Source organism: Mauremys mutica, chromosome 10, assembly GCF_020497125.1.
Source record: "Mauremys mutica isolate MM-2020 ecotype Southern chromosome 10, ASM2049712v1, whole genome shotgun sequence".
Classification (NCBI taxonomy): Eukaryota; Metazoa; Chordata; order Testudines; family Geoemydidae; genus Mauremys; species Mauremys mutica.
The window spans coordinates 2,404,635-2,429,374 of NC_059081.1; the positions used below are offsets into that span (position 1 = coordinate 2,404,635).

The 24,740-nt window shown below is 61.4% G+C and overlaps 1 protein-coding gene across 2 annotated transcripts; it reads left to right on the forward strand.

Annotated features, from left to right (window-relative positions):
• Positions 1-1,860: 1,860 nt before the first annotated feature.
• Positions 1,861-24,740, forward strand: LOC123378565 (sterol 26-hydroxylase, mitochondrial). 2 transcript variants are annotated; one of them, XM_045032553.1, is made up of 9 exons: positions 1,861-1,997; positions 16,124-16,314; positions 17,710-17,909; positions 18,132-18,329; positions 20,068-20,228; positions 21,142-21,308; positions 21,716-21,797; positions 22,655-22,855; positions 23,190-24,740. In XM_045032553.1, the coding sequence occupies exons 2-9, from the start codon at positions 16,127-16,129 to the stop codon at positions 23,313-23,315; spliced, it is 1,323 nt and encodes a 440-aa protein (XP_044888488.1). In that variant the 5' UTR covers positions 1,861-1,997; positions 16,124-16,126; the 3' UTR covers positions 23,316-24,740. The 2 variants fall into 2 exon arrangements, with proteins under 2 accessions (XP_044888488.1, XP_044888487.1); XM_045032552.1 differs by lacking the exon at positions 1,861-1,997 and adding an exon at positions 6,428-6,690.

Genomic DNA, 24,740 nt, shown 5'->3' on the forward strand with positions numbered 1-24,740 from the left:
GCGGGAGCTCGGGGGAAGGGGCAAGGCAGGGGTTCAGGGAAGGGGGGCGGGAGCTCGGGGGAAGGGGCAAGGCGGGGGTTCGGGGAAGGGGGCGGGAGCTCGGGGGAAGGGGCAAGGCGGGGGTTCGGGGAAGGGGGCGGGAGCTCGGGGGAAGGGGCAAGGCGGGGGTTCAGGGAAGGGGGCGGGAGCTCGGGGGAAGGGGCAAGGCGGGGGTTCAGGGAAGGGGGCGGGAGCTCGGGGGAAAGGGCGAGGAGGGGGTTCAGGGACGGGGGCGGGAGCTCGGGGGAAGGGGCAAGCGGCGGGGGTTCAGGGAAGGGGGCGGGAGCTCGGGGGAAGGGGCAAGGCGGGGGTTCGGGGAAGGGGGCGGGAGCTCGGGGGAAGGGGCAAGGCGGGGGTTCAGGGAAGGGGGCGGGAGCTCGGGGGAAGGGGCAAGGCGGGGGTTCGGGGAAGGGGGCGGGAGCTCGGGGGAAGGGGCAAGGCGGGGGTTCGGGGAAGGGGGCGGGAGCTCGGGGGAAGGGGCAAGGCGGGGGTTCGGGGAAGGGGGCGGGAGCTCGGGGGAAGGGGCAAGGCGGGGGTTCAGGGAAGGGGGCGGGAGCTCGGGGGAAGGGGCAAGGCGGGGGTTCAGGGAAGGGGGCGGGAGCTCGGGGGAAGGGGCAAGGCGGGGGTTCAGGGAAGGGGGCGGGAGCTCGGGGGAAGGGGTGCCGCAGGGACAGGACCTGAGGGAAGGGGCCGTGTGGGGCCGGGCCTCAGGGAGATGGAGCGGTGCAGGGGCAGGGGCATGGTTCAGGCGCCTGTGGGGCCCCCCCCCCACACACACACACTTTTAGGGCACTTCCGCTGCTCCTGCCCGGAGCCAGACGTGGGAGTCCGGTAGAGGAGAGAGGGGGTTTCACGCCTGAGCCTGGCTGCTGGCCCCTGGCCGCAGGGTTACGGATGGAAAAGGTGACGCCTCACTGAGGCAGCTGGACGCGAGCTTGTGGCCTCTCTGAATCTCTAGCTCCCAGCCTGTGGGGCTGCAGCAACCACCCGCCGCCCTGGCCTGCAGTTAGTGCTCATGGTCTGGGGGCTGCCCCACAAGACCTACATTGGGGAGCCTGTCGAGGGGGGGAGGCTTATTCCGAAGCTCATGAAGTTAGGACACGTCACACGAGCCTCCCCTTGTGCCCTGGCTAATTCCACCGGGGGCCAGTCCAGGCTGCCGGGGTGACTTGTCCCTGCGCTATCGGACTCAACAGAGACACTGGATTGATGGCTCATTACAACGATCTGTCACCCACTAACCCCCCTTCTGGTCCTGTGACTGCAGGGCTGTTAACGGGCCCCTTCGCCCGGAATGGGCCCTTGCAAGACGTGCTGACGACGTGCGCTAAACGCTCTGTTCCCCTGGCATTTATCTGAGACACTGGGAGAGCCTTGCGCAGCCTGAGGAAGGGCTCTGCGTGGCTGGAAAGCTCGGCTCTGTCCAAGAGGAGAGTAACCTGCAGTCCGGGCTATGCACCGTGCCAGCGGGGGGCCCACCAGCTCTATCGAAGTCGGGTTTTATAGATTCACCCATTGCTGGGGTATCCAAGCGCCTCTCAGGTGGCAAAGGGTCAGGGGCGGCTCCAGGCATCAGCACCCCAAGCGCGGGCTTGGGGCGACAAGCCACCGGGGGCGCTCTGCTGGAAGCCGTGGGACCGGCGGACCCTCCTCAGGCAGCCTGCCTGCCTGCCGTGCTCGGGGTGGCAAAATGCCTAGCGCCGCCCCTGCAAAGGGTGAGCAATACCACAAGGGCCCGTGGTGAGTTTGCTGCAGATCCTGGCCCTGCGCGTTCCCGCCTTCCCCCTCCTTGGAGCTGACTGTGGAGGCTGATTTCTCGGTCCGCAGCCAGTGTCAGGAAAGCGGATCCCCTCCCCTTTGAGGCCCAGGCGGGCTGTGTGAAATCAGCGAGCCCAGGAAGAAATCGGGGCAGCCCGTCTGTTTAGCCAGTTGGCCCCCGGCTGCCTGCAAAAACCCAGGTAATGCCCAGCATCAGGCTCCTGCATGCGCAGCTCGATGGGTCCCCATGGGTCACTCCGGTTCCAGGGGCACAGTGCCAGAGGCGGGGACAAAGGTCTGCCCGCAAGCCCTTGAACTGAGCTGCCCGATAAGAGGAGTTAATGATCAGCCCTTGCAGGGAGCTGGCTGACCCACACTTCAGCGTGCAGCTGTCTGATTAGTGCAGGGAGCGGGGCTGGGTGCACTGGGAAAACTGCCCAGAGAGACGCAGGCTGTGACACCTGGGCACTGCCCTCTGCCCAGGAGGGATGGAGGGAGGCTGGGCTGTTGAGTAGGAGCAGCAGAGTCTTGCTATGGATTCTGCACAGTCTTGCAGCAAGACGCTAGCCGGGCCCTTGGGCAGCAGCCGTACCAGAGGGGACCCAGGCTGAGTGGAGGGGCCTGCGAAGTCCCACGTGCTGTGAACACTCCAGCAGGGCTCCCTGCTCCTCTCTCCCACCCAGCCACGGCTCAGGGCCTGCAGCATCCAGGGAACAAGCAGGGTCAGGGTGTGCTCCCACCCTCAGTTATTGCCAAGAGAAATATCTCCAGGGCGGCGCTAGCCAGCTCCGTCCTCCCCTGGTCCCGGCTCCTCACCTCTTCCTCCTCCGTGGAGAAGGTTCCTCGAGGATCCTGCGTCCTTTCCCAGTCACCCCCGTTGGACTCCCCCGGGAGGCGAGCGCTGCTCGGGGCTTAACGAGAGTCGGGGGAAGCGTCTTCCCCTGCCCGAGAGAGGCTTTGTCAGCAGTCGCCTCTTCAACCACCCCGTTCATCAGAAGTATGGTCAGCGCACTCCACGGCCCCAGTAGCCTTACGCAAGCCGGGGACGGCGGCAGCCATGTGTGACGAAGTGGGACTGTTCTTAATGTTTCCTCTGAATAATGTGTGGGTGCCTCAGTTTCCCCTATGCAGTTCTTAAGTCTCCAGCCTGCATAAATGGCTGACACTCTGTCTCCTGGCAACTAATGGCCGGGGCCCTTCCCCCCTGCAAGAGAATAGCTAAAGATGAACAAAGAGATCAGGTGACCTCCTGGCCTGGGAAAGGGACAAAGGCCAGAGAGGAGGGGCTGGAGGGGGTTCAGTCTGGAGCTGGCTGGGGACGGGGAGTGAGGGCAGACGTGGGGGTCTGGCTCGCTGCCCCCTGAATGGACCCGGCCGAGGGGTCCTGTTCTCTGTACCTACAAGCTCTGTTTTAGACCATGTTCCTGTCGTCTAATAAACCTCTGTGTTACTGGCTGGCTGAGAGTCACGTCTGACTGCGCAGTGGGGGGGCAGGACCCTGTGGCCCCCCAGGACCCCGCCTGGGCGGACTCGCTGGGGGAAGCGCACGGAGGGGCAGAGGATGCTGAATGCTCCAAGGAGAGACCCAGGAGGTGAAGCCGTGGGAGCTTCTTGCCCTGCAGACAGGCTGCTCCAAGGGAGAGGAGGCTCCCCAGAGTCCTGCCTGGCTTTGTGGGGAGCAGTTCCAGGGCATCGCCCGGGGACTCCCTGACAACAGGAGAACAGGTTCCCTTTGCCTGACACCTTGTCAATAACAGGCCTCCTGGAAGCAGGACTAACACCCGGCGATATCGCTGACGCAGCAGGCGTTCCTACAGCGCGGGCAGCCCAGACACCCCACTGCGCTCTGCCAGCCACCGCCTGGGAATTCGATCCCCGGGGTCACGCAGCAGGACGGTGACAGACCCTTCGGGACCCCAAGGCCTCCACTGAGCTAGAATAAGCCATTGCCCTGGCTGCCAGGCCCTGAGCCCAGCACCCGCTGCCAGGCACCCGGTAAACCCCCCACTCCGAGCGAGACCCCAGATCTGTAGGGCTACGTTTGTCCCAGCCATGTGCTGGCAAGAGCCCCCCCCCCCGCATCACAGGGCAGGGGGCAGAGGCTCTAATGGGGGGCACCATCACAGCTGGCCCCTGGGTTAGTGAAGTATCAGAGGGGTAGCCGTGTTAGTCTGGTTCTGTAGAAGCAGCAAAGAATCCTGTGGCACCTTATAGACTAACAGACGGTTTGCAGCATGAGCTTTCGTGGGTGAATACCCACTTCGTCGGATGCAAGAGTGGAAATTTCCAGGGGCAGGTAAATATAAGCAAGCAAGAAGCAGGCTAGAGATAACGAGGTTAGATCAATCAGGGAGGATGAGGCCCTGTTCTAGCAGTTGAGGTGTGAAAACCAAGGGAGGAGAAACTGGTTCTGTAGTTGGCAAGCCATTCACAGTCTGTGTTTAATCCGAAACCGATGGTGTCAAATTTGCAAATGAACTGAAGCTCAGCAGTTTCTCTTAGAAGTCTGGTCCTAAAGTTTTTTTGCTGGAGGATGGCCACCATAAGATCTACTATTGTGTGGCCAGGGAGGTTGAAGTGTTCTCCTACAGGTTTTTGTATATTGCCATTCCTAATGTCTGATTTGTGTCCATTTATCCTTTTCCTTAGAGACTGTCCAGTTTGGCCGATGTACATAGCAGAGGGGCATTGCTGGCATATGATGGCATATATTACATTGGTGGATGTGCAGGTGAATGAACCGGTGATGGTGTGGCTGATCTGGTTAGGTCCTGTGATGGTGTCGCTGGTGTAGATATGTGGGCAGAGTTGGCATCAAGGTTTGTTGCATTGGTTGGTTCCTGAGCTAGAGTTACTATGGTGCGGTGTGCAGTTGCTGGTGAGAATATGCTTCAGGTTGGCAGGTTGTCTGTGGGCGAGGACTGGCCTGCCACCCAAGGCCTGTGAAAGTGTGGGATCATTGTCCAGGGTGGGTAGTAGATCCCTGATGATGCGTTGGAGGGGCTTTAGCTGGGGATTGTATGTGATGGCCAGTGGAGTCCTGTTGGTTTCTTTCTTGGGTTTGTCTTGCAGTAGGAGGCTTCTGGGTACATGTCTGGCTCTGTTTATCTGTTTCCTTATTTCCTCGTGCGGGTACTGTAGTTTTGAGAACGCTTGGTGGAGATTTTGTAGGTGTTGGTCTCTGTCTGTGGGGTTAGAGCAGATGCGGTTGTACCTCAGTGCTTGGCTGTAGACATCCATCAACCTCATGAAGAAACTTGCACAAATACAAATTTGACACCATCAGTTTAGGATTAAACAAAGACTGTGAATGGCTTGCCAACCACAGAACCAGTTTCTCCTCTCTTGGTTTTCACACCACAACTGTAGAACAGGGCCTCATCCTCCCTGATTGATCTAACCTCGTTATCTCTAGCTTGCTTCTTGCTTGCTTATATTTACCTGCCCCTGGAAATTTCCACTCTTGCATCCGACGAAGTGGGTATTCACCCACGAAAGCTCATGCTGCAAAACGTCTTTTAGTCTATAAGGTGCCACAGGATTCTTTGCTGGGTTAGTCAGCGGGTGATGGGTACCCTGGGCAGCAGGGCAGGCTCAGGGAGAGAGGAGGTGCCTGGGTACCAGCGACCAGGGGCACATTCCAAGCAGGGGGGTCTCGTCTTGGCAGCCTGAGACCCCCCATGGCCAGCACCCTCTGCCCAGGAAGGCTGGATGCCCCCCTCCAAACCCCACCAGCACCCTCCTGCTCCCTCCACCTTCTCCCAACTTCTCCCAACCCCCTCCTCCTGCCCCCTCCAGATCCCCTCCTGCCCCACCCCTGCCTCCCCCACCCCTCCACCTGCCCCTATCAACCCCCACCCTGCGGCCCGCTCCAGAGACCCTCCTGTCCCCCTGTCAGATTTCTTTTGGCTCAATCCTCTAATTTGTCTAGGTCACTCTGGACCCAATCCCTACCCTCCAGCGAATCTACCTCTCCCCCCAGCTTAGTGTCATCTGCGAACGTGCTGAGGGTGCAGTCCCTCCCATTGTCCAGATCATGAATGAAGATATTGAAAACCGGCCCCAGGACCGACCCTTGGGGCACTTCGCTTGATACCGGCTGCCAACTAGACATGAAGCCATTGATCACTAGCCATTGAGCCCGATGATCTAGCCAGCTTTCTATCCACCTTATAGTCCAGTCATCCAATCCACCTCCTGTTGCCCACTCGCTCCAGATCCCCTCCTGCCCCTACCCCCCACTGCCCGCTCCCCTCCTGCCCCTGCCCCCCCGCCTGCTCCAGATCCCCTCCTGCCCCCCCGCTGCCTGCTCCAGATTCCCTCCTGCCCCCCTGCTCCAGATTCCCTCCTGCCCAGCCCGCTCCAGATTCCCTCCTGCCACCCCCCGCCTGCTCCAGATCCCCTCCTGCCCCCCCCCCGCTCCAGATCCCCTCCTGCCCCCCGCCTGCTCCAGATCCCCTCCTGCCCCTACCCCCCACTGCCCGCTCCCCTCCTGCCCCTGCCCCCCGCCTGCTCCAGATCCCCTCCTGCCCCCGCCCCCGCGGCCCGCTCCAGATTCGCCCCCGCCCCCCGGGGTGGGACTCGCGCCTGGGTCCCGCCCCGGGTGCCAGCTCCGCCCCGGGCCGCCGTGGCGCGGACAGTGGAGCCATGGTGGGGCCAGGCGGAGGGCGCCGCGCTGCGGGTCTCGCTCGGCGCCGCTGGCTGCAGCCGCTGGCCGGGGCGCTGCGCCCGGAGCCGGGCCGGAGGGGTCGAGCCAGCGCGGCCGGAGCAGCCGCTGCGGTGCCGGGCGAGCGGCGGCTGAAGGGCCCCGAGGAGCTGCCGGGACCGGGGCTGATCCGCTCCCTCTACTGGGTCTTCGTGCGCGGCTACCTGCTGCACACGCACCAGCTGCAGGTGCGGGCCGGGGGGAGGCGGGAGCCGGGCAGGCGGGGGTTGGGCACTGGCTGGGCACTGGAGGGTCTGGGCAGCGGGGAGCAGGGAGCAGGGCAGCGGGCAGGCGGGGAGCGGGGCAGTGGGCACCGCTTGGGGGGGCAGGCACTGGGCAGGCGGGGGCTGGGCACTGGAGGGTCTGGGCATTGGGCACTGCCTGTGGGGGCTGGGCACGGGGCACTGGCTGGGCACTGGAGGGTCTGGGCATTGGGCACTGCCTGTGGGGGCTGGGCACGGGGCACTGGCTGGGCACTGGAGGGTCTGGGCATTGGGCTGCCTGTGGGGGCTGGGCACGGGGCACTGGCTGGGCACTGGAGGGTCTGGGCATTGGGCACTGCCTGTGGGGGCTGGGCACGGGGCACTGGCTGGGCACCGGCTGAGAATTGGGCACCGGGCAGTCGGGGGGCTGTGCACTGAGCACCAGCTGGGGGGGCTGGGTGCAGGGGGTGGGCACCCACAGGGGGGCGCTGGGCACTAGGAGTGGGGCAGCAGGGTGCACACTGTTAGAGGGCTGAGCATTATGCCCTGTGGGGCTGGGCACTTGGCATTGGGGTTCTAGCGATGGACGGGGAGCATGGGGGACAGAGCCGCACCACGTTCTGCCTTCAGGGTGAGGCTTGTCTGGGCAGGAGACACGGGGTCCTCGGGCTGGATCCAGACAGTCGGATTAACTCCCCCGGGCACTAAGGACCCTCCCAAACCTCTCCAGCCCCGCTCCACGTGCCTGGTGCCTTCTCCACCCAGCCTCCTTTGCCCGAGCGTTTAGACACCAAAACAAACCAGTCCCTGCGTGCACGGACGATGCACGGGTGCCAGTCATGTCTCAGGATGCAGGGTTAGAAGAGGCCCAGGTATTGCAGTGATGGGGGTGGGTAAGAATGAGGGCTTGGCCGGAGCAGCGGGGGCTGGCAGGGCACGTGCTATGGGAGTCAGAGGCAGGCTCTGGGAGGTTGGACTTGGTCCGCTGGGCACAAGCACACACACAATACAGCCAAGGGGAAGGTCACACATCTGGGGACCCACAGGCCAGGCCAGGCCAGACAGACTGGGGGAGTCTATCCCGGGATTTGGATTGGAGGTTGTGGGGAACATGAGCCCCCAGGGGGACACTGCGGCCACAAGGGCTGATGTGAGCCAGGGCTGCATAAATGGGGGAACCCGAGGAGGAGGAGCAGGGAGGTTATTTTATCTCTGGGCTTGGCACTGGGGCGACGCTGCTGGAATCCTGGGCCCGGTTCTGGTGCCCACCGTTCAGGAAGGCTGGTGATAAATTGGAGAGGGGCAGAGAAGAGCCAGGAGAAGTGTTAGGGCTCGTCTAGATTGGCAACGCTACAGCGCGTTAGGTGCCTTGTGTGGTCACAGCGCACGAGCGCCACGAGGGGCGCGGCTCCCAGCGCTGGTCGAAACCCCCTCCCCCCCACCGCCACGAGGGGCGCGGCTCCCAGCGCTGGGGCACCCGGCGCTCGAACCCCCCCCCCACCGCCACGAGGGGCGCAGCTCCCAGCGCTGGGGCACCCGGCGCTCGAACCCCCCCCCCTCACCGCCACGAGGGGCGCGGCTCCCAGCGCTGGGGCACCCGGCGCTCGAACCCCCCCCACCGCCACGAGGGGCGCGGCTCCCAGCGCTGGGGCACCCGGCGCTCGAACCCCCCCCCACCGCCACGAGGGGCGCGGCTCCCAGCGCTGGGGCACCCGGCGCTCGAACCCCCCCCACCCACCGCCACGAGGGGCGCGGCTCCCAGCGCTGGGGCACCCGGCGCTCGAACCCCCCCCACCGCCACGAGGGGCGCGGCTCCCAGCGCTGGGGCACCCGGCGCTCGAACCCCCCCCCACCGCCACGAGGGGCGCGGCTCCCAGCGCTGGGGCACCCCCCCCCCCCCCCACCGCCACGAGGGGCGCGGCTCCCAGCGCTGGGGCACCCGGCGCTCGAACCCCCCCCCCACCGCCACGAGGGGCGCGGCTCCCAGCGCTGGGGCCTGCGGCGCTCGAACCCCCCAACTCCCAGCTGAGTTTTGTACAGGTGGCAGCTCCCAGGCAGGGCTCTGACTGCAGGAGAGGTGCCCCCAGGGCAGGGAGTCACATTTTGTTTATAAACTGAGGCAGGGTGATTAGATAGAAAAAGCTGGTGATTAAATTCATGGTGGGGAAGCCAGGAGATGAGCCTGTAGAATAGGAATCCCTCTGCTGGGGGTGGGGGATGTTGAGGAGAGCAGACAGGAGACGCAGAAGAAATACAGCCGAGCCCTTGGAGCCAAGGTTACATTCAGGAAAGGGGGGTGTAGGTGAAGCCCAGGGAAAGGCTCGCAGAGGTTCCCACTCTCCCTGTGGTACTTATGTGGCCCCATGACCACGGTAGCTGAGCATCTCACAAGATCTAACCGAGTTCTCCTCCCAGCCCCTCGGTGAGGCAGAACAGGGCTGGTGTGCCCATTGTACAGATGGGGCACTGAGGCACACACAGACTAAAGGCCAGATTCTCAGAGATATTTAGGCACCTAGTGGGACGGTTCGGTGCTTTGTAACCCCCACTAGATGCCCAACTGCATCTTTGGGTGCCTACAAACCTTTGAAACTCTGTCCCTAAGGCTCTGGCCTGAGGTCAGACAGTCCATGCGGGGAGTAGAACCCACGTCTCTCAGGGCAGCTCCCAGTCCACTGCACCAGCCTCTCTCTCTGCTGCATGCTGCAAAAAGAGGCCTCTGATAGATGGGAGCAGAACCAAGGCAGCCAGTTCTCTGAGTCTCCAGCAAACAGGTCCAGGTGGTTGACAAGGACGCGCCCTGGTTGACAGCATGAAAAGCAGCACAGAGGTCAGGAAGGCTGAAGAAAGAGAGAGAATGAGAGTCAGGTGAGAGGAGCTCAAAGGGGGGGGCCGGTTCTGCCCCAGGCTGGGCTGTACAGCAATGCCTGCTGTGCAAAATGAAACCCATTTTGTTTTGTCATGTTTTTGTTCTGAGCTGGAGAAAAGGAAGGAATGAGAAAGTGTCGTACGAGTATCAGGTGTGTTTATGCCTCAAATTCATAGGGTTTCAGCTGCATCAGACCAATTCCAGAACAAAGAACAGAAACTGCATCCAAAGTCAATAAAGCCGACGATTATTGGCAGGATTTGTGTTATTCGCTGGGCACCATCTGTGTGCTCAGCACTGTTCAGGATAGGCCAGAAAATGTAGTTCCAGAGCCGATGTGGAGCCCTGGAGAAGACGGCTCAGATATTTAAGGATGAAGTGTAGAGTTATTGACCAAAACTGGACACAGTACTCCAGATGAGGCCTCACCAGTGCCGAATAGAGGGGAATGATCACGTCCCTGGATCTGCTGGCAATGCCCCTACTTATACAGCCCACAATGCCGTTAGCCATCTTGACAACAAGGGCACACTGTCGACTCCTATCCAGACACTGGAGCATGATGGAGGCGCTGGTGGCCGTAGAAGTTTTGCCGGATTAAGGACTAGATTTGACCGGCCCACTTTCTTTCAAGAGGAAGAGCTGCCCCGAGCTCCTGTGCCTGTTTCTTTTCCTTTCCTGCCTGCAGTGGCCCTGATACCTCAGAAGTCTCAATTTTAAAATGTGGAAGTTTCTTGGTGTTCGCTTTTAAATGTTCTCCTGTGAGAACTGCAGCTCAGTTGCCGTAGTGTTGTGTTTAAGAAGCCTTCGGGAAAGCAACTAGCCTTTAAACAGAAGTGAAAGCAGGGTTGCCAACACTCATGATTTTGTCAGGAGGCTCATGATAATTGTTGTTTTCCTTAAAGTCCCAGCTCAGCCTTCATTCGTAGAGAAAAATGAAGTGTCCAGCCCTCGTGGCTGTGGAGAAAGCTTCAAAATATGCACCCTCAAGGCTCCAAAAGCAGAAGGCAAAGAAAAAGAAACCCAAATCTATTATTTTGCGTAAGCTCATGATTTTAAAGCCAATCTCATGATTTTTGGTGTGCCTGGTTCATGATTTTTGAACATTTGGGGTTGGCAGTTCTGAGAGAGTGACTGGAAAGTGTCAGTTTCTATCTAGTCTATAATTTGTAGTGGGGTAACACCCCGAGCACCCCAGGCAGGCGCAGTATAAACTCACGGGGCCTTCCCCTAGGAGGATGTTTCCAAAAGTTAAATGATCGATTCCAAGCTTGGTGAACTGCAAAAAAGTGATAGAAAGTCAGCTAGATTTTTCTACAAGTATTTCAATTGTTGTACTCAAGGACAGGAAGATACATTAACGTTTTAAAGCTAACCAGTGTCCCTTAAGTGACTTGACACAAGGTGTCAGAAGGTGTTAGTGTTAGAGCTGAGTGAGTCTTTGCATAGGAATTAGATACAGGGCTCCTGTCAGCTCATTTCTAAGTTATCTTAAAAAAAAACCCTGGACTTTTCAGATGCCCAAGTAGCCCCTGGAATCAGGATTGAAGTCGCCCCCTCCCCTCCACCTGGAATGGTGCCCCTGGCCTCAGTCTAGCAGCCAAACGAGACCTAGTGATGAAGCTAGACAAATTCAGACTGAAAATAACGAGTAACTTTTTGACAGTGACAGTAACGTACCCAGGGGATGTGGTGGGGTCTCCATCACAGGCAATTTTAAAATCAGGACTGGATGTTTCTAAGACATCTGCTGTAATTCAACCAGGAATTAATTCCGGGACGTTCTGGGGCTCGGATTACACCGCAGGTCGGGCTAGCTGACCACAACGATCCCTTCTGCCCTTGGGATCTGTGAAGTGTGTCCAGGATCTCCTGGTCTCAGTTCAAAGAGGAATTGGGTTCAGGTTCTGCTCTGTGTCCAGTCATCAAATAACCAGCTGGAGAGAAAGAGTCACCTCTCCTTCTCAGGGCACCCTGGAATATTTAGCAGCTGCTAAAGTCCCCCTCACTTAAATGCACACCCGGGCAGGGGGCTGTTTCTCACAGAGAGGAACTGGGGGGAAGGGGATGAAGGAGGAATGTCTTATGTCTCTTTACCCAGTCATGGCCGTGCTCTGTGCCTCAGTTTCCCTATCTGCAGTGTGGAGCAGTATGTCTGGCTATTGACTGACTTCCCTTCAAAATGGAATGGCCGAGCCCATGCTGTTATGAACTCCCGTGCTCTGCTGAATGCCAAAGCACTGACAGGCGGCCCCGCATCTCTGCCTGGGTAATTGCAACCTATGAGCATGTGGAGGAGAGCAGCTCCAGGGACACCCGCCCACAAACACAGTCTATGACAAGCCTGAGCTTCCCCGGGGGCATGTGATGTCGGGGCCAGTAGGGAGATGCCAGGGAATCCAGATGTTTGTTTGAATCAAAAAGGCCTCCTCATAAATCTAACAAAGGAAGCAGTCAGACTCGTTTGGCAGATCCAGGTAACATTGAAAGCTAGCAGCTGGCAATGCCCTTGAAAACCGGACTGGGGTGAGGAGCTGATTGTCTCCTGGATTGCAGCTGGCCGCTCTGTGGGCAGAGACCAGGCGGTGGGACCACCTTCACTTTGCATTTCCAGGTGTCCCCATGGGTGCTGCTATTTTAAAGTGAAATTCTCACTTTGCATTTCGTAGCATCCTAGACCCACAGGGTTAGAGGGGACGGCAAGGGTCAGCTACGCCAGCAGTTTTCCACACGACTGTCCCCCTTTCAGGGGGCTGATTTGTCTTGTGCATCCCCAAGTTTCGCCTCACTTAAAAACTACCTGCTTCCTTTGGTGTTTTTATGTCGGATTTTCTATCCCAGCACACACTGTTCCTGAGAAATGGCCGCCTTGCTCATTTTTACCATAGAATTATAAATCCGTTGGAATGTATATACTGTCATTACGTTTCAGTGTCTAGTATACAGAGCAGTAGAAACAGGCCATTGTACGAAATGTTAGTTTGTACTGACTTCACTAGTGTTTTTTATGTAGCCTCGCGTAAAACCAAGCAGATCTCTAGAGGAGTTGATGTACTTCCTGGAAGACCTCTGTGTACGCCCGGTTGAGAACCCTGCCCTAGTCTAACTCCCTGCCAAGATGCAGGATTTGATGGTCTCTTTCCAGGCTTTCCAAAAGGGAGGGGGTCTGAGTGAGTGAGTGAGAGAGAGAGAGCTTGAAAAGGGAATGTTCTTTTCAAACACTTTCAAAACTCATTAGTGGTGGATGTGGTCAAAACTTTAACTGCAGCTTAACAAAGTTTTTTGCCTGGGAATTTCCTTGGTTGTATTTTTTTAAAAAGATGGTAAGAACGGCCATAGAGGGTCAGACCAATGGTCTGCCTAGCCCACTATCCTGTCTTCTGACAGTGGTTGCTACCAGATGCTTCAGAGGGAATGATCAGAACAGGGTGATCCTTCCCCTGTCGTCCAGTCCAAGCATCTGCCAGTCAGAGGTTTAAGGGCGCCCAGAGCATGGGGTTGCCTCCCCGGCCGCCATAGCCACTGGTGAACCTTTCCTCCATGAACTTATCTAGCTCTTGGGGGGGGGGGGGGGGAGAGGGTAACCCAGTTATAGTTTTGGCCTTCGCAACATCCCCTGGCAAAGCCAGGAACCCGTAAGAGGCTGGGTGCATTTCTACGTGAGATGCAGATGGAGGTGTAACTAGAGAGCAATTAGTTACTAAGTTATAAGAATCTGGCACGAGGCCTGGACATTTCTGGCTTTGTTGAGAACACGCAACACAATGGGACCACGCAAACCGTAACGAGCAGGGTCAGGCTTTATGCCGTCCGCCTCCGGTGCGGCCTTCAGCCAAGCAGAGATTCTACCCGTTCTTTGTCACAGTGAAATAATTCCTCTTCCCAGCAGGTTCCCAGCCTTTCCGCTGAATTCACTGACGTTGCTAGGTTGCTTTTCAAGTTGGAGCTTAATGGTGAAATTCCTTTGACCGAGGCTTAGCGCAGAGGGTGATTCTGCAGGTTAAACAGACTCTACTCAGTAAGCGTCCGGTCCTGCGAGTCTTTGCTTAGCCAGGGAGTCCTCACCCAAGAGCCCGCTTGTGAGTAAGGATGGCTCCCCGCTGGAAATGCAGATGTGCCCCAGGGGCCTCGGCGTGTTTGCTGCCAGTCCTGGGACAGGGGAACGTAGTTACTGAAGCCAGCAAGCGAAAGCCCATCTGACGGTAACTGACGGTGAATGGCAAACGCCTATGCCTGCGTCTAGGCCGATGACCGTCTTCCTTTTGCTCCTGTGACGTAGCTGCAGGATTATTGTTCTGTGCATTTGCAAGGTGCCCGTGCTGGCTTCTCCCTAGAAAAAGGAACCAGGGCTAGTGTAGCCAGAGAGGGGGGAACGTTCTGCACACGAGCCCTGAAGAGAGAGGCTGGTTTTTGGAATATGTTGCAACTTTGCTCTGTTCTGAGGAAGCAGCGATGACAGACGCTGGTGCCATAACTGCCGAGGGAATGGACGTGCCCTTACCTGTGCCAGCAGGGTCTCAGTCACAGCCTGCCAGTCACTTCATTCTCCTGCAGACTAACCAGCCGAGAGCAGAGCAAAGATAAAGGGCATTTTCATGCTTTTACTCAGCGGAGCCTTGATCCTGTAGTGGGCTCAGGGGGCCACATGCAGAGGATCGGGGCCCTAGATAGAGAGATCGTCAGGGACTGTGGCCCAGATCCTCAAAGGTCTTTAGGAACCTGACTCCCACTGAACCCATCGTTCCCTGCTTCAGTCCAACCACAGTGACCTGTAGTGTGAACATGGGCACTGCCACATTGGCTCAGAGCCCAGATCCACCTAGTTACGGGCCCCATCTCCGACAGTGTTCAGAGCGAGGTGCCAGAACCCCCTAGTGACAAGTCTGGAAACACCGGCCTCAGTCAGAGGTTGGCTCGGGGCTCGATGCCGGAGGATCTGTCGAATCCCGCCAGGCGTCATTGGGAACGTGCTTATTGCCCGGATCGGTTCAAAAGTCCTGCGACGCTCTCCTCCTCCGTGGTGGCTAGCGGCCGTGAGCGCGCAGCCCTGATCCGCCTGGCGTGGCGAGAGCTTTCCTGACTGCTCTGAGGTGGCGAATGTTCCTCCTTCTTCCGTTCGGAGGGAGTGTCCGCAGCAGCACCTGACCTGCCGCCTCTCTGCCCTTCCTTATTTCATACGCCTCTGTCCCGTCTCTGCTAACTCCCCCTCCGGGTGACCTCTCCTGACCGGTCGAGTCCCTCTCTGTGTGGAAATCTCTTCTTCCACTAATGGCGTTGGCTCTTTCTCTCTGTTCTCTGGGGTGGTTTTCTCTGTGATGCGATGCACGCGGTGTCCGGGTGCGGCTGCCCTGCTGGCTTAGACAATGGGGCAGGAGAATTCTCCGTAATTATTCCCCTCCCATTCCTTATGCAGCTGAATGGCTTGGTTGCTTTTTTGACCATAGCTGTGCAGTGAGCAGAGGTCTCCAGGGCACGGTCTGCAGTGCTGCCCGGGTCCCTTTCGTGAGTCGATACAGTTCCTTTGGGCCCCGTGCGGCGTGTGAGGCGGGTACGTTTCCCCTGCAGGTGCAGGGCTTTGCATTCATTTCATCTGCCGGCGTCTTTCCCGTCCACCCAACTTAACCTGCTCTCTCTGCTCCTGACTCGCCTAAATACCTAAATGTCATCTGCAAATTGTGCTCCCTCCCTCTCCACCCCCCAGGGCAGATTGTTAATAAATAGAGTAGCCCGGGGCCTAGGACAGAGCCTGGTGGGTCCCACTGGGAACCTGGCGCCGGGACGGGAATGGCCCATTTCCTGCTGTTCTTCGCTCTGCCTCCTGGCCTGGTTTTGTGCCACGACAATACTTTGCCTCTCGCTCCAGGACGTTTGCGCTTCTTTTGTGGCTACTGGTATGGGACCTTGTCAAAGGCCCTTTGGGACCTGGATACATTGTGTCACCTGGTTTCCTTTATCCGTTCCTTGTTCCTCACGGCCAGAACTGTAATCTTCCGGTGATTTGTTGTGTTGTTTTTAATTCTCCTTTCAGCCAACGCGCCGGATATAAACTGGAATCCCCCAGTCGCCCCGAGAGCCTTTTTACACGGTAGCGACGGCGTTCGCTGCTTTCCAGGGCTCCGGGACCAGGGCCGTTGTTAGCGAGAGGCTGGGGGGTTTGCTAACAGCTTCGTCCCTTGTCCTAGAGCGCCTCTAAATCTCCTGGGTGGAGCACCTGGGCGTGCTGCCCGTGACTGGTGCCCGCCGCCGCCTCCTGTCACCTCCGTCTAGGGCAGACTCGGGGTAGGACTCTCTGGGATCGGAGGTTCTGGCCGCTCCACTCCCAGAACAAAATGCAGCCTCTCAGGAAGGGGAGTAGCCATTGAATTTTACCCTGGGCTGCAGGGAGGTTTCTGGCTGGCGTGCTGGAGCATGGGGAGGTAAAGCCTCTGCTCCCCGACCGTCACCGTGGTGTCTGGTCACGCCCGCCCTGGGGCAGCCCCGCAGTGCAGGCTACGTGCTCTGGGGGGGCTGGCGGGCCGGTCGGGGCCAACCCGCTGTCGTGAATTGCAGGTGATGTTCCGGAAGAATTACGGCCCCATGTGGAAATCCACCTTTGGGAAGTACAAGAACGTGAACATCGGGAGCCCGGAGATCCTGGAGCAGCTGCTGAGGCAGGAGGGGAAATACCCCATGAGGAGCGACATGGCCCTGTGGAAGGAGCATCGGGATACCAGGCAGCTGCCCTATGGCCCATTCACCGAGTGAGTCCAGTGATCGCTGGCGGCGTCCCTGAGCGCTGCTGCGGTGCAAACATCGGGGGGGCTCCCAGATCCTGAGCAGCCGCGTACGATAGAATGGCCTGCAGTAGGCAGGGGGTGAGACTAATTGAGCTAATGGTCCCTTCGGACCCTCTAGGCCGGCGCCAGGCCCTGAGATCTCCCTGGCGCAGTTGAGGAGGGCAGCAAGCCTGGTATCAGAGAGGCTGAGAAACGCAGCTCCAGGACACCGAGCGATTCCCTTGTGGGCTAGCGGGAGCGGTGCCATTAATCGGGTGACCGACTGGCGGTGCTGGCGCTCAGGCAGCTCTGCGTTTGGACGCCTGCCTTTGCTCCGTGGCGACGCTCACCACGGCCTGCCAAAGCCGTACAGAGAATCACGGCCCGGTGTGCGAGGGACGGGTCATGGCTGCCCTGCTTTTCCCCATGTGTGTCATTTCCCTCGTGGGGAACTCCCGCTGGGCTGGCTACAAGGCCTCTCCATCAAAAGGCAGGTGATGATTGTGATTAGAGAATCCAAACCCACACGACGGGAACGTTTTACTGTGTCGGCCCAGATTTTCCTCAGTTTCCTTTTTGGAATGAAAAGCTTGGAGCCAGCGTGTTAATTGGGGGGGGGGGCACGTGGCCCGTTCTCCCACAACCCGGCCTTGCAGAGGGGCAGGACGCTTTCCCGTCCCACGGAAAGGCAGGTTTCCGAAAAGCCTTTTGCTTCTAAATGGTTGGTCGGCGAGCCGGAAATTGAGGCGAGGTCGAGGCTTGGGCCGAAAGGTTTTGGTGCTGGGGAAACGTGGGAGTTTCTGTTGAAATTCTCATCACAGATCATTTCCGGTGATGCCGGCCGGGTCCCGCTAGCGGCCGAGGCTCCGTGGGCTTGAGCTGCTGTTGGGCGCAGGGCCCGTAGCTGGGGAGAGTCAGGACCCCAGATGGGGTCAGACCGGTGTTACGGGCAGCAGGGAGGTGGAGGGACAGAGGCACTGGGGTTTGCCCAGGACACACACCCCCCCCGGGGGGCACTTCTGGAATAACCGGCCCACGGGATGTTTCCCTCCGTGCCCGAGAGTCTGTGGTTGGGTCGTGCCTGGAGTAGGGGGTTTAGCGCCTCTCCTGGCACGTGGGGGCACGTGGCAGGGTCTCTCCGGTGAGGCCAGGTGGGCCCGGGGTCACCGTTCGGCTGCTGCTTGGGGCAGCTGGAATTGGGGGGAGGCTCTGCCTTGGGAAGGAAAGCGACCCCCAGGGTTACAGGGGCGCCCCCGGCCTTCCCTTCATCTCTCGGCTCTTCCCGCCAGCCCAGCGTGTCCCGGGGGGTGGCTCGGCGTCCCGCTCCCAGCTGCCCCTCGGCGTGGGCGGGCGCTGAGCCCTCTCCTGCCTCTCCCCCAGGGAAGGGGAGCGCTGGTACCGCCTGCGCCAGGTGCTCAACCAGCGCATGCTGAAGCCGTCGGAGGCCAGGCTGTACGCGGGGGCCATCAACGAGGTGGTGTCGGACCTGATGGCCCGGCTGCAGGCGGAGAGGGCGGGGAGCCCCTCGGGGGTCCTGGTGGGGGACCTGGCCAACCTGCTGTACAGATTCGCCCTGGAAGGTAGGTGGGGAGGGAGCGGCTTGGGGGGCTCAGGGGTCCCCGGGGGGGCTCAGGGGTCCCCAGGGGCCATTGCACGCTGCCCCCTAGTGCATCCAGACGGACCTACTGCAGCCTTGTGCTGCTTCCCTGGAGCCCCCTATCCTGGGGGGGCCCCGGGCCGGTGCCCCTCGCCCTGTCCGTGTTCAGGGCCCATAGCAGCCGCTCTCCTCTCCGTCCCGCCAGGCATCTCCTACATCCTCTTCGAGACCCGCATCGGGTGCCTGGAGCGGGAGATCCCCGCGGAGACGCGGCGCTTCATCGACGCCATCGGCCTCATGCTGAAGAATTCCATCTTCGCCACCGTCATGCCGCAGTGGAGCCGGGAGCTGCTGCCCTTCTGGAGCCGCTACCTGGAGAGCTGGGACACCATCTTCGCCTTCGGTCTGTGCCCGGGGCGGGGAGCCGGGGTCAGACACGGGAGCCGGGCCAGGCGCCACCCTGGCGTCGCTGGGACGGTACCCAGGGTGGGGAGCCATGTCCCCACCACCTGCCACTCGGCTCCCTGAAACCGAGCCCTGGCTGCCAGACCTCCCAGCCCCCGGCCTCCGTGCGCAGGCTAGTGACAGACCCCCCCCCCCGAGCCCCTCGGGGATAGCCTGGCACTGGGGCAAGCTGTGTGCAGAGACAAGGTCCACGCAGCTGGATGGGCACCAGCCAGGATCGGGTCCTGGTACCCGCACGGGCAGGGAAGGATATTTATAGTGGAACAACTGGACGCTGATTAGCAAAGGCTACACTGAGTGCAGATAAGAAATGGAAACCGAACCGGTTCCGGGTGTAAATGGCAGGCCTGGGTCGTCACTGCTGCTTCGGGGTCTCTGCTCACCCCTCTCCCTGGGACCGAGGGCTGCAGGGATGCCGGCTGCAGCTCAGATGTGCAGCAGAACAATTCGCACAGGGAGACCGATCTGCTCCGGGGTGCACGGCCCAGGTCCCCTGCCCCCTGTCACTGTCAGTCCTGGGGGCAACAAGGGTCCAGTCGATCCCATCATAAGAGCGGCCAGACTGGGTCAAACCAAGGGTCCATCCAGCCCAGTATCCTGTCTGCCCACAGTGGCCAGTGCCAGGTGCCCCAGAGGGAGTGAACCTAACAGGCAATGATCAAGTGATCTCTCTCCTGCCATCCATCTCCATCCTCTGACACACAGAGGCCAGGGACACCATTCTTACCCATCCTGGCTAATAGCCATTAATGGACTTAACCTCCATGAATGTATCCAGTTCTCTTTTAAACCCTGTTATAGTCCAGCCTTCACAGCATCCTCAGGCAAGGAGTTCCACAGGTTAACTGTGCGCTGTGTGAAGAAGAACTTCCTTGTATTTGTTTAAAACCTGCTGCCCATTCATTTCATTTGGTGGCCCCTAGTTCTTGTATTATGGGAACAAGTAAATAACTTTTCCTTATTCACTTTCTCCCCATCACTCATGATTTTATATATGGTACCTCTGTCATATCCCCCCTTCGTCTCCTCTTTTCCATCGAGTTACAGCAATCCTGCCCTGGGCTTGGTGCCGTCCCCGCCTGGCTCCACCGCAGTCAGGGAGCCCCTCAAGTACCCACTGGCAGAGGTGGCAGCACGGAGCTGGGGGGAGAGTGAAATCACCCAGCCAGCCCCTGCAGTGGATTCATGGGCCATCCCTTCGAGGGAGGGACTCCGTGATCCCCACACGCCCCGGTCTCTGGTGCGACAGCCCTGGCCTGGGCTGGCAGCTCCCCTGACCCACCCTTGACGGTGGATCGCCTGGCAGGGAGACGCTCTGCCCGAGAGTCCGTGTCTCTTGGCACACGTGGGAGGGGCTCTCTGGGGAGCCCTGTGCCATTGGGGGGGCGGTGGGCCCACCGGGGGTGCTCCCGAGTTGTGGGATCCAGCCAGAGACCGGGGAGGGTCCGGGGAGAGCCCTGGCAGTGAGCTCGTAGCTGGGCATCACCTGGGCTTGTGACCCCGTCACTTTGTGAGCAGCCCTGGACGGTCCCCGGGCCCCTTCCCCCACCTCCGGCTCTGCACAGGATCCAGCTGGTCTGGACCCATGGTGATTCCCCCTCCCTGTGTGACAGTCCAGCCACCCCCCGCCCCCGCCGGGGCCAGGTCTGACCCGTCTCGACTCTCCGGCTCTGCAGGCAAGAAGCTGATTGACAGGAAGGTGGAGGAGCTGGAGGGGCATCTGGAGCGAGGCGAGGAGGTGTCGGGCTACCTGAGTTACCTGCTGGCCAGCGGCAGGCTGACGCCGGAGGAGGTGTACGGCAGCGTGGCGGAGCTGCTGCTGGCTGGCGTGGACACGGTAGGGCGGCGCGGCCGTGACACCTGCATCCTTCCAGCCCCCTGCCCAGCGGGGTCAGGCCCGGGGGCTGTTTGAATGGGGGGCTCTGAGGGGAGGGACAGGGCGGCTCCCCAAGGGCAGATGTGGTGAGTCCAAAGGGAGCATGGGTAGCTGTGGACACAGGGCCTAGTGAATAGAGCAGCGGACTGGCCTTGGTTCCATTCCTAGCTTGCTACGGCCTTGCTGGGTGAGTCACAGCCCCTCTGGGCCTCAGTTTCCCCTCTCTGCCTTTTTCTGGTCTATTTAGATGGTGAGCTCTTTAGGGCAGGAGCTGTCTCTGGCCAGTGCCCAGCACGACAGGGCCCCCGTCTCCGTAGGGGTCTGGGCGGCGCCCGGCGCGACGGGGCCCCCGTCTCCGTAGGGGTCTGGGCGGCGCCCGGCGCGACGGGGCCCCCGTCTCCGTAGGGGTCTGGGCGGCGCCCGGCGCGACGGGGCCCCCGTCTCCGTAGGGGTCTGGGCCGCGCCCGGCGCGACGGGGCCCCCGTCTCCGTAGGGGTCTGGGCCGCGCCCGGCGCGACGGGGCCCCCGTCTCCGTAGGGGTCTGGGCGGCGCCCGGCGCGACGGGGCCCCCGTCTCCGTAGGGGTCTGGGCGGCGCCTGGCAGAGTTGGCACTAGCATCGCATAACCAGCTGGGGGGGTTCTGGGCTCGCAGTCCCTGCCATGCAGAGCTGAGTTACGCTGAGCTTGGAGCTGCCAAAAGCTTTGCTTGGGGGGAGTCCTGCTGCCCCGGGCTCTGAGAGGGGCAGGGCAGGGGGCTGGATCAGGCAGCATGGGGCACTCCTGGGAAGCCGTGAGGGGCCGCCCTGTACGTCACAGCCTGCTCCTGCTTCTCCTCCCTGCGACCTCACCCCGGCTCTGCTCTCGCCCCTCCCAGACGTCCAACACCTTGTCCTGGGCCCTCTACCACCTGGCCAGGGCCCCAGAGACCCAGAGCTCCTTGTATCAGGAGGTGAACAGCGTCGTGCCCAGAGAGCGAATCCCCGGCGCCCAGGATCTGGCCAATATGCCGCTGCTTCGGGCCGTTATCAAGGAAACGCTCAGGTACGTCCCTGGCTCTCCCCAGGGCCTGGCCCGAAAGGGTCCCCCCTTGGCAGAACCCCCAGCCCCCGCACGCTGGCGTCCCTGGGCGGGGTGGGGCAGTGCATGAAGGGAGGGTGACATGGGGGCACCTCACTAACCGCACTTAGGGAGACGCCCTGTGCCGGAGTGACTCAGAGCCCGGAACTGGAACCAAACGGTCCATTCGGCAGCACAGAAGGATGGGCCAGCGGCCAGGGCACCGGCTCCAACTCAGCAGCCAGTGCTCTGCTCTCACAGATGCCCTGTGTCCCTTGGACTCTGTGCCTCAGTTTCCATCTGTGCAATGGGGCTAATGGCTCTGCACGGGGAGGGGGGTGCCACGTGCCCCATTCCACACCATAGCCCCGTCTCTTCTCCCTGCCCCGCAGGCTGTACCCCGTGGTCCCCACCAATGCCAGGGTCGTTGTGGAGAAGGACGTGGTCATTGGAGGCTATCACTTCCCGAAGAATGTGAGTGGGGGTCTCTGCTCTGCTCCCCGGGCCTCAGGCTGTCGCTCCCCAGCCCTGCGGCTGCACTGCCTGCGGGGCCCAGAGGAGCTGGAGGAACTAGATGTGCCATGTGAAGGCAGCACAAAACCAGCTCCTCCTTGGGCACAGCAAACCAGCTCTGCTTGGAAGGGAACCAGTCTAAAGTAGGGGGCGGTGGAGCCCAGGGCTGGGCTAGCAGGGGCTGCGGGTCAGGAGTGAGGGGCACCGGCAGAGCTGGTGGGGGGAGCCCAGGGCCGGGCTGGGCTAGCAGGGGCTGCGGGTTGGGAGTGAGGGGCACCGGCAGAGCTGGTGGGGGGGCAGGGCTGGGCTAGCAGGGGCTGCGGGTCAGGAGTGAGGGGCACCGGCAGAGCTGGTGGTGGGGAGCCCAGGGCTGGGCTAGCAGGGGCTGCGGGTCAGGAGTGAGGGGCACCGGCAGAGCTGGTGGGGGGAGCCCAGGGCCGGGCTGGGCTAGCAGGGGCTGCGGGTTGGGAGTGAGGGGCACCGGCAGAGCTGGTGGGGGGGCAGGGCTGGGCTAGCAGGGGCTGCGGGTCGGGATTGAGGGGCACCGGCAGAGCTGGTGGGGGGGAGCCCAGGGCTGGGCTAGCAGGGGCTGCGGGTTGGGAGTGAGGGGCACCGGCAGAGCTGGTGGTGGGGAGCCCAGGGCCTATAGATCCCGAACAAGGGGTGCTGGTAACTAAGCACCCTCCAGGCCCAGATCTAGCCAGCGCCCCCAGCCCCTCCACCCGGGGCTCTGGTCCCTCACTTGCCCGTGGCCACCAAGGGGAGCGGCTTGTTGCCAGGGCCACGGGTCTCACCTCCTTTGTGTCCGGCTCCGTCAGACTCTCTTCGTCCTGGCTCACTACGCGATGGCGCACGACCAGAGCAGCTTCCCGGAGCCCGAGCGCTTCCTGCCCCAGCGCTGGCTCCGGGGCCACGGCTCGGCCCACCACCCCTTCAGCTCCATCCCCTTCGGCTACGGGGTCCGCGGCTGCCTGGGCCGGCGCATCGCCGAGCTGGAGATGCACCTGGCTCTGGCCAGGGTGAGTGGGGACCCCGCGGGGCCAGCGGTGGGATGGGGGGAATTGGCCACGGCCCGCGGGACAGGGAGCTCCGGGGGCCGGAGCTGCAGACACCCCGCCCCCCATCGGGGAGATGCGCCGCCCCCAGGTCTCAGGGAGGCTACGTGACTCCACGCCCCAAGAGGGGGAGCTCAGTGTCCCGTCCCCCCCGCAGGAGCCGCCTGCCCCAGCCACGGCACGAGCCCCCCCAGACAGGGCCGTGTGCACAACCCCCAGGGGAGAGTACGCCCAGGGGGCAGGAGGGGGCTGGGGCTCCGGGGCACTGGAGAGACGAGCCGTCTCCGTCTCCTTGCAGATCGCCCGGACGTTCGAGCTGCGGCCGGACCCCCAGGGCACGGAGGTGAAGTCTGTCTCCCGGATTGTCCTGGTGCCCAACAAGCCCATCAACCTGCAGTTCATTGCCCGGCAGCCGGGCCCCTGAGCGCGCCCACCCCGCATTGCTCCTCCCGCGCCCTGGCCAGGGCACCGTGCGAGTCCGCCCCTCGCCTGGGCCTTCTGGGTAGGACGGGTCTGCCCTGGGCCCGGCTCGCTCCCCGGCAGGAGCCCACGGGTCAGGCTGGCGGGGGCGGGGCAGCCGGGGGTCTCAGCGTCGCTGGAATCGGGGTGTTCCTGGGCCCGTCGCTCTCCAATGTTCCGGGGTGTTGAGCAGGGTCTGGGGTTCGCCTGCCTGGCACCGGGCCCCCTCTCACTGCCGGGCAGCGGCGCCAGCCCCAGCACGGGCAGGGTTAGGCCAGGCCTGGCTGGGGGCGGGAGGGAAAAGGCACCGGGGTGACTCGGCTGGCCCCGAGGAGCGGTCAGTGGGGAGGGGCCGTCAGCCTGGGGGGCTGGGTACCGCTGGGGCCGGCAGAGGCAGCCATGGCCACTGGGTCCCTCTGCTCAGCGTGAGGGGGGGCGGGGGGTGGGGGGCTCCAGTCTCCTTTGGAGGACCCAGCGGGCAGCGATGGGGGGCCCACCCCCCCATTGCTCTGTCTGCCCATTGGGCCTAACTGCCCCCCCCCCCCCCAGGCTGTGTTCACCAGGCCTGGGCTGCCCCGGCCCGGCGGGCCCAGCAGGAGGCAGTTTGCCGGGACTAGTTTGCCCGTCTCCCTGTGCCCAGCCAGGGCTGAGCTTGCACTGGGGGGACGTCGCTGGGCCTGGTCATCACCCCAGCTCCCAGGGACGGCTCAGGGCCTCCTGCTTCTGGGGGGGGGGGAAGCACCGAGCCGGAGGTGCCGCTGCTCCGCTCCGAAGAGCAAACCCCGTATCTCCCCCTCGGTGTCATCTGAGCCCCCCGCAGCAGCAGGGACCCTCACACCACCCCCAAGAGCAGCTCCCCCCCGCCCTGATCTCCCCCTGCGCCGGGGGGGGGTTGTGGGGTTTGCCCCGGGCAGAAGCCCCAATGTGCCCCCGCTGCTCTGGCGCCACCTAGGCCCTCCCCGGCTGTCGGACATGCAGCTCCGGGGAGCAGAAACCCCCCTTTGCCTGTACGGGGCTCAGGTAACCTGCCTGGCACCTGGCCGAAAGGACCAATAAGGGGAGCAGGTACTTTCAAATGGGGGGGGGGAGGTTTGTTTGTGCCTCTTTGTTGTTCTCTCCCAGCCAGAGAGGGACCAGGCAGGAAAAAACCCTCCTAAAACCCTGCCTGAAATAAGATCCCAAACACCGCAGGTAAGAGCAAGGAAATGCCTTAGATTCTCTCTTGGTTGAGAGGAAGGTTTATTCCTGGTTTTTGTAACTTTAACGTTTGGCCTAGAGAGGAACCTTCTGTGTTTTAAATCTTATCACCCTGTAAAATTACCTTGCAGCCTGATTTCGCAGAGGTGCTGCTTTTCCTTCTCTCTTTATAATACAGTTCTGCTTTTAAGAA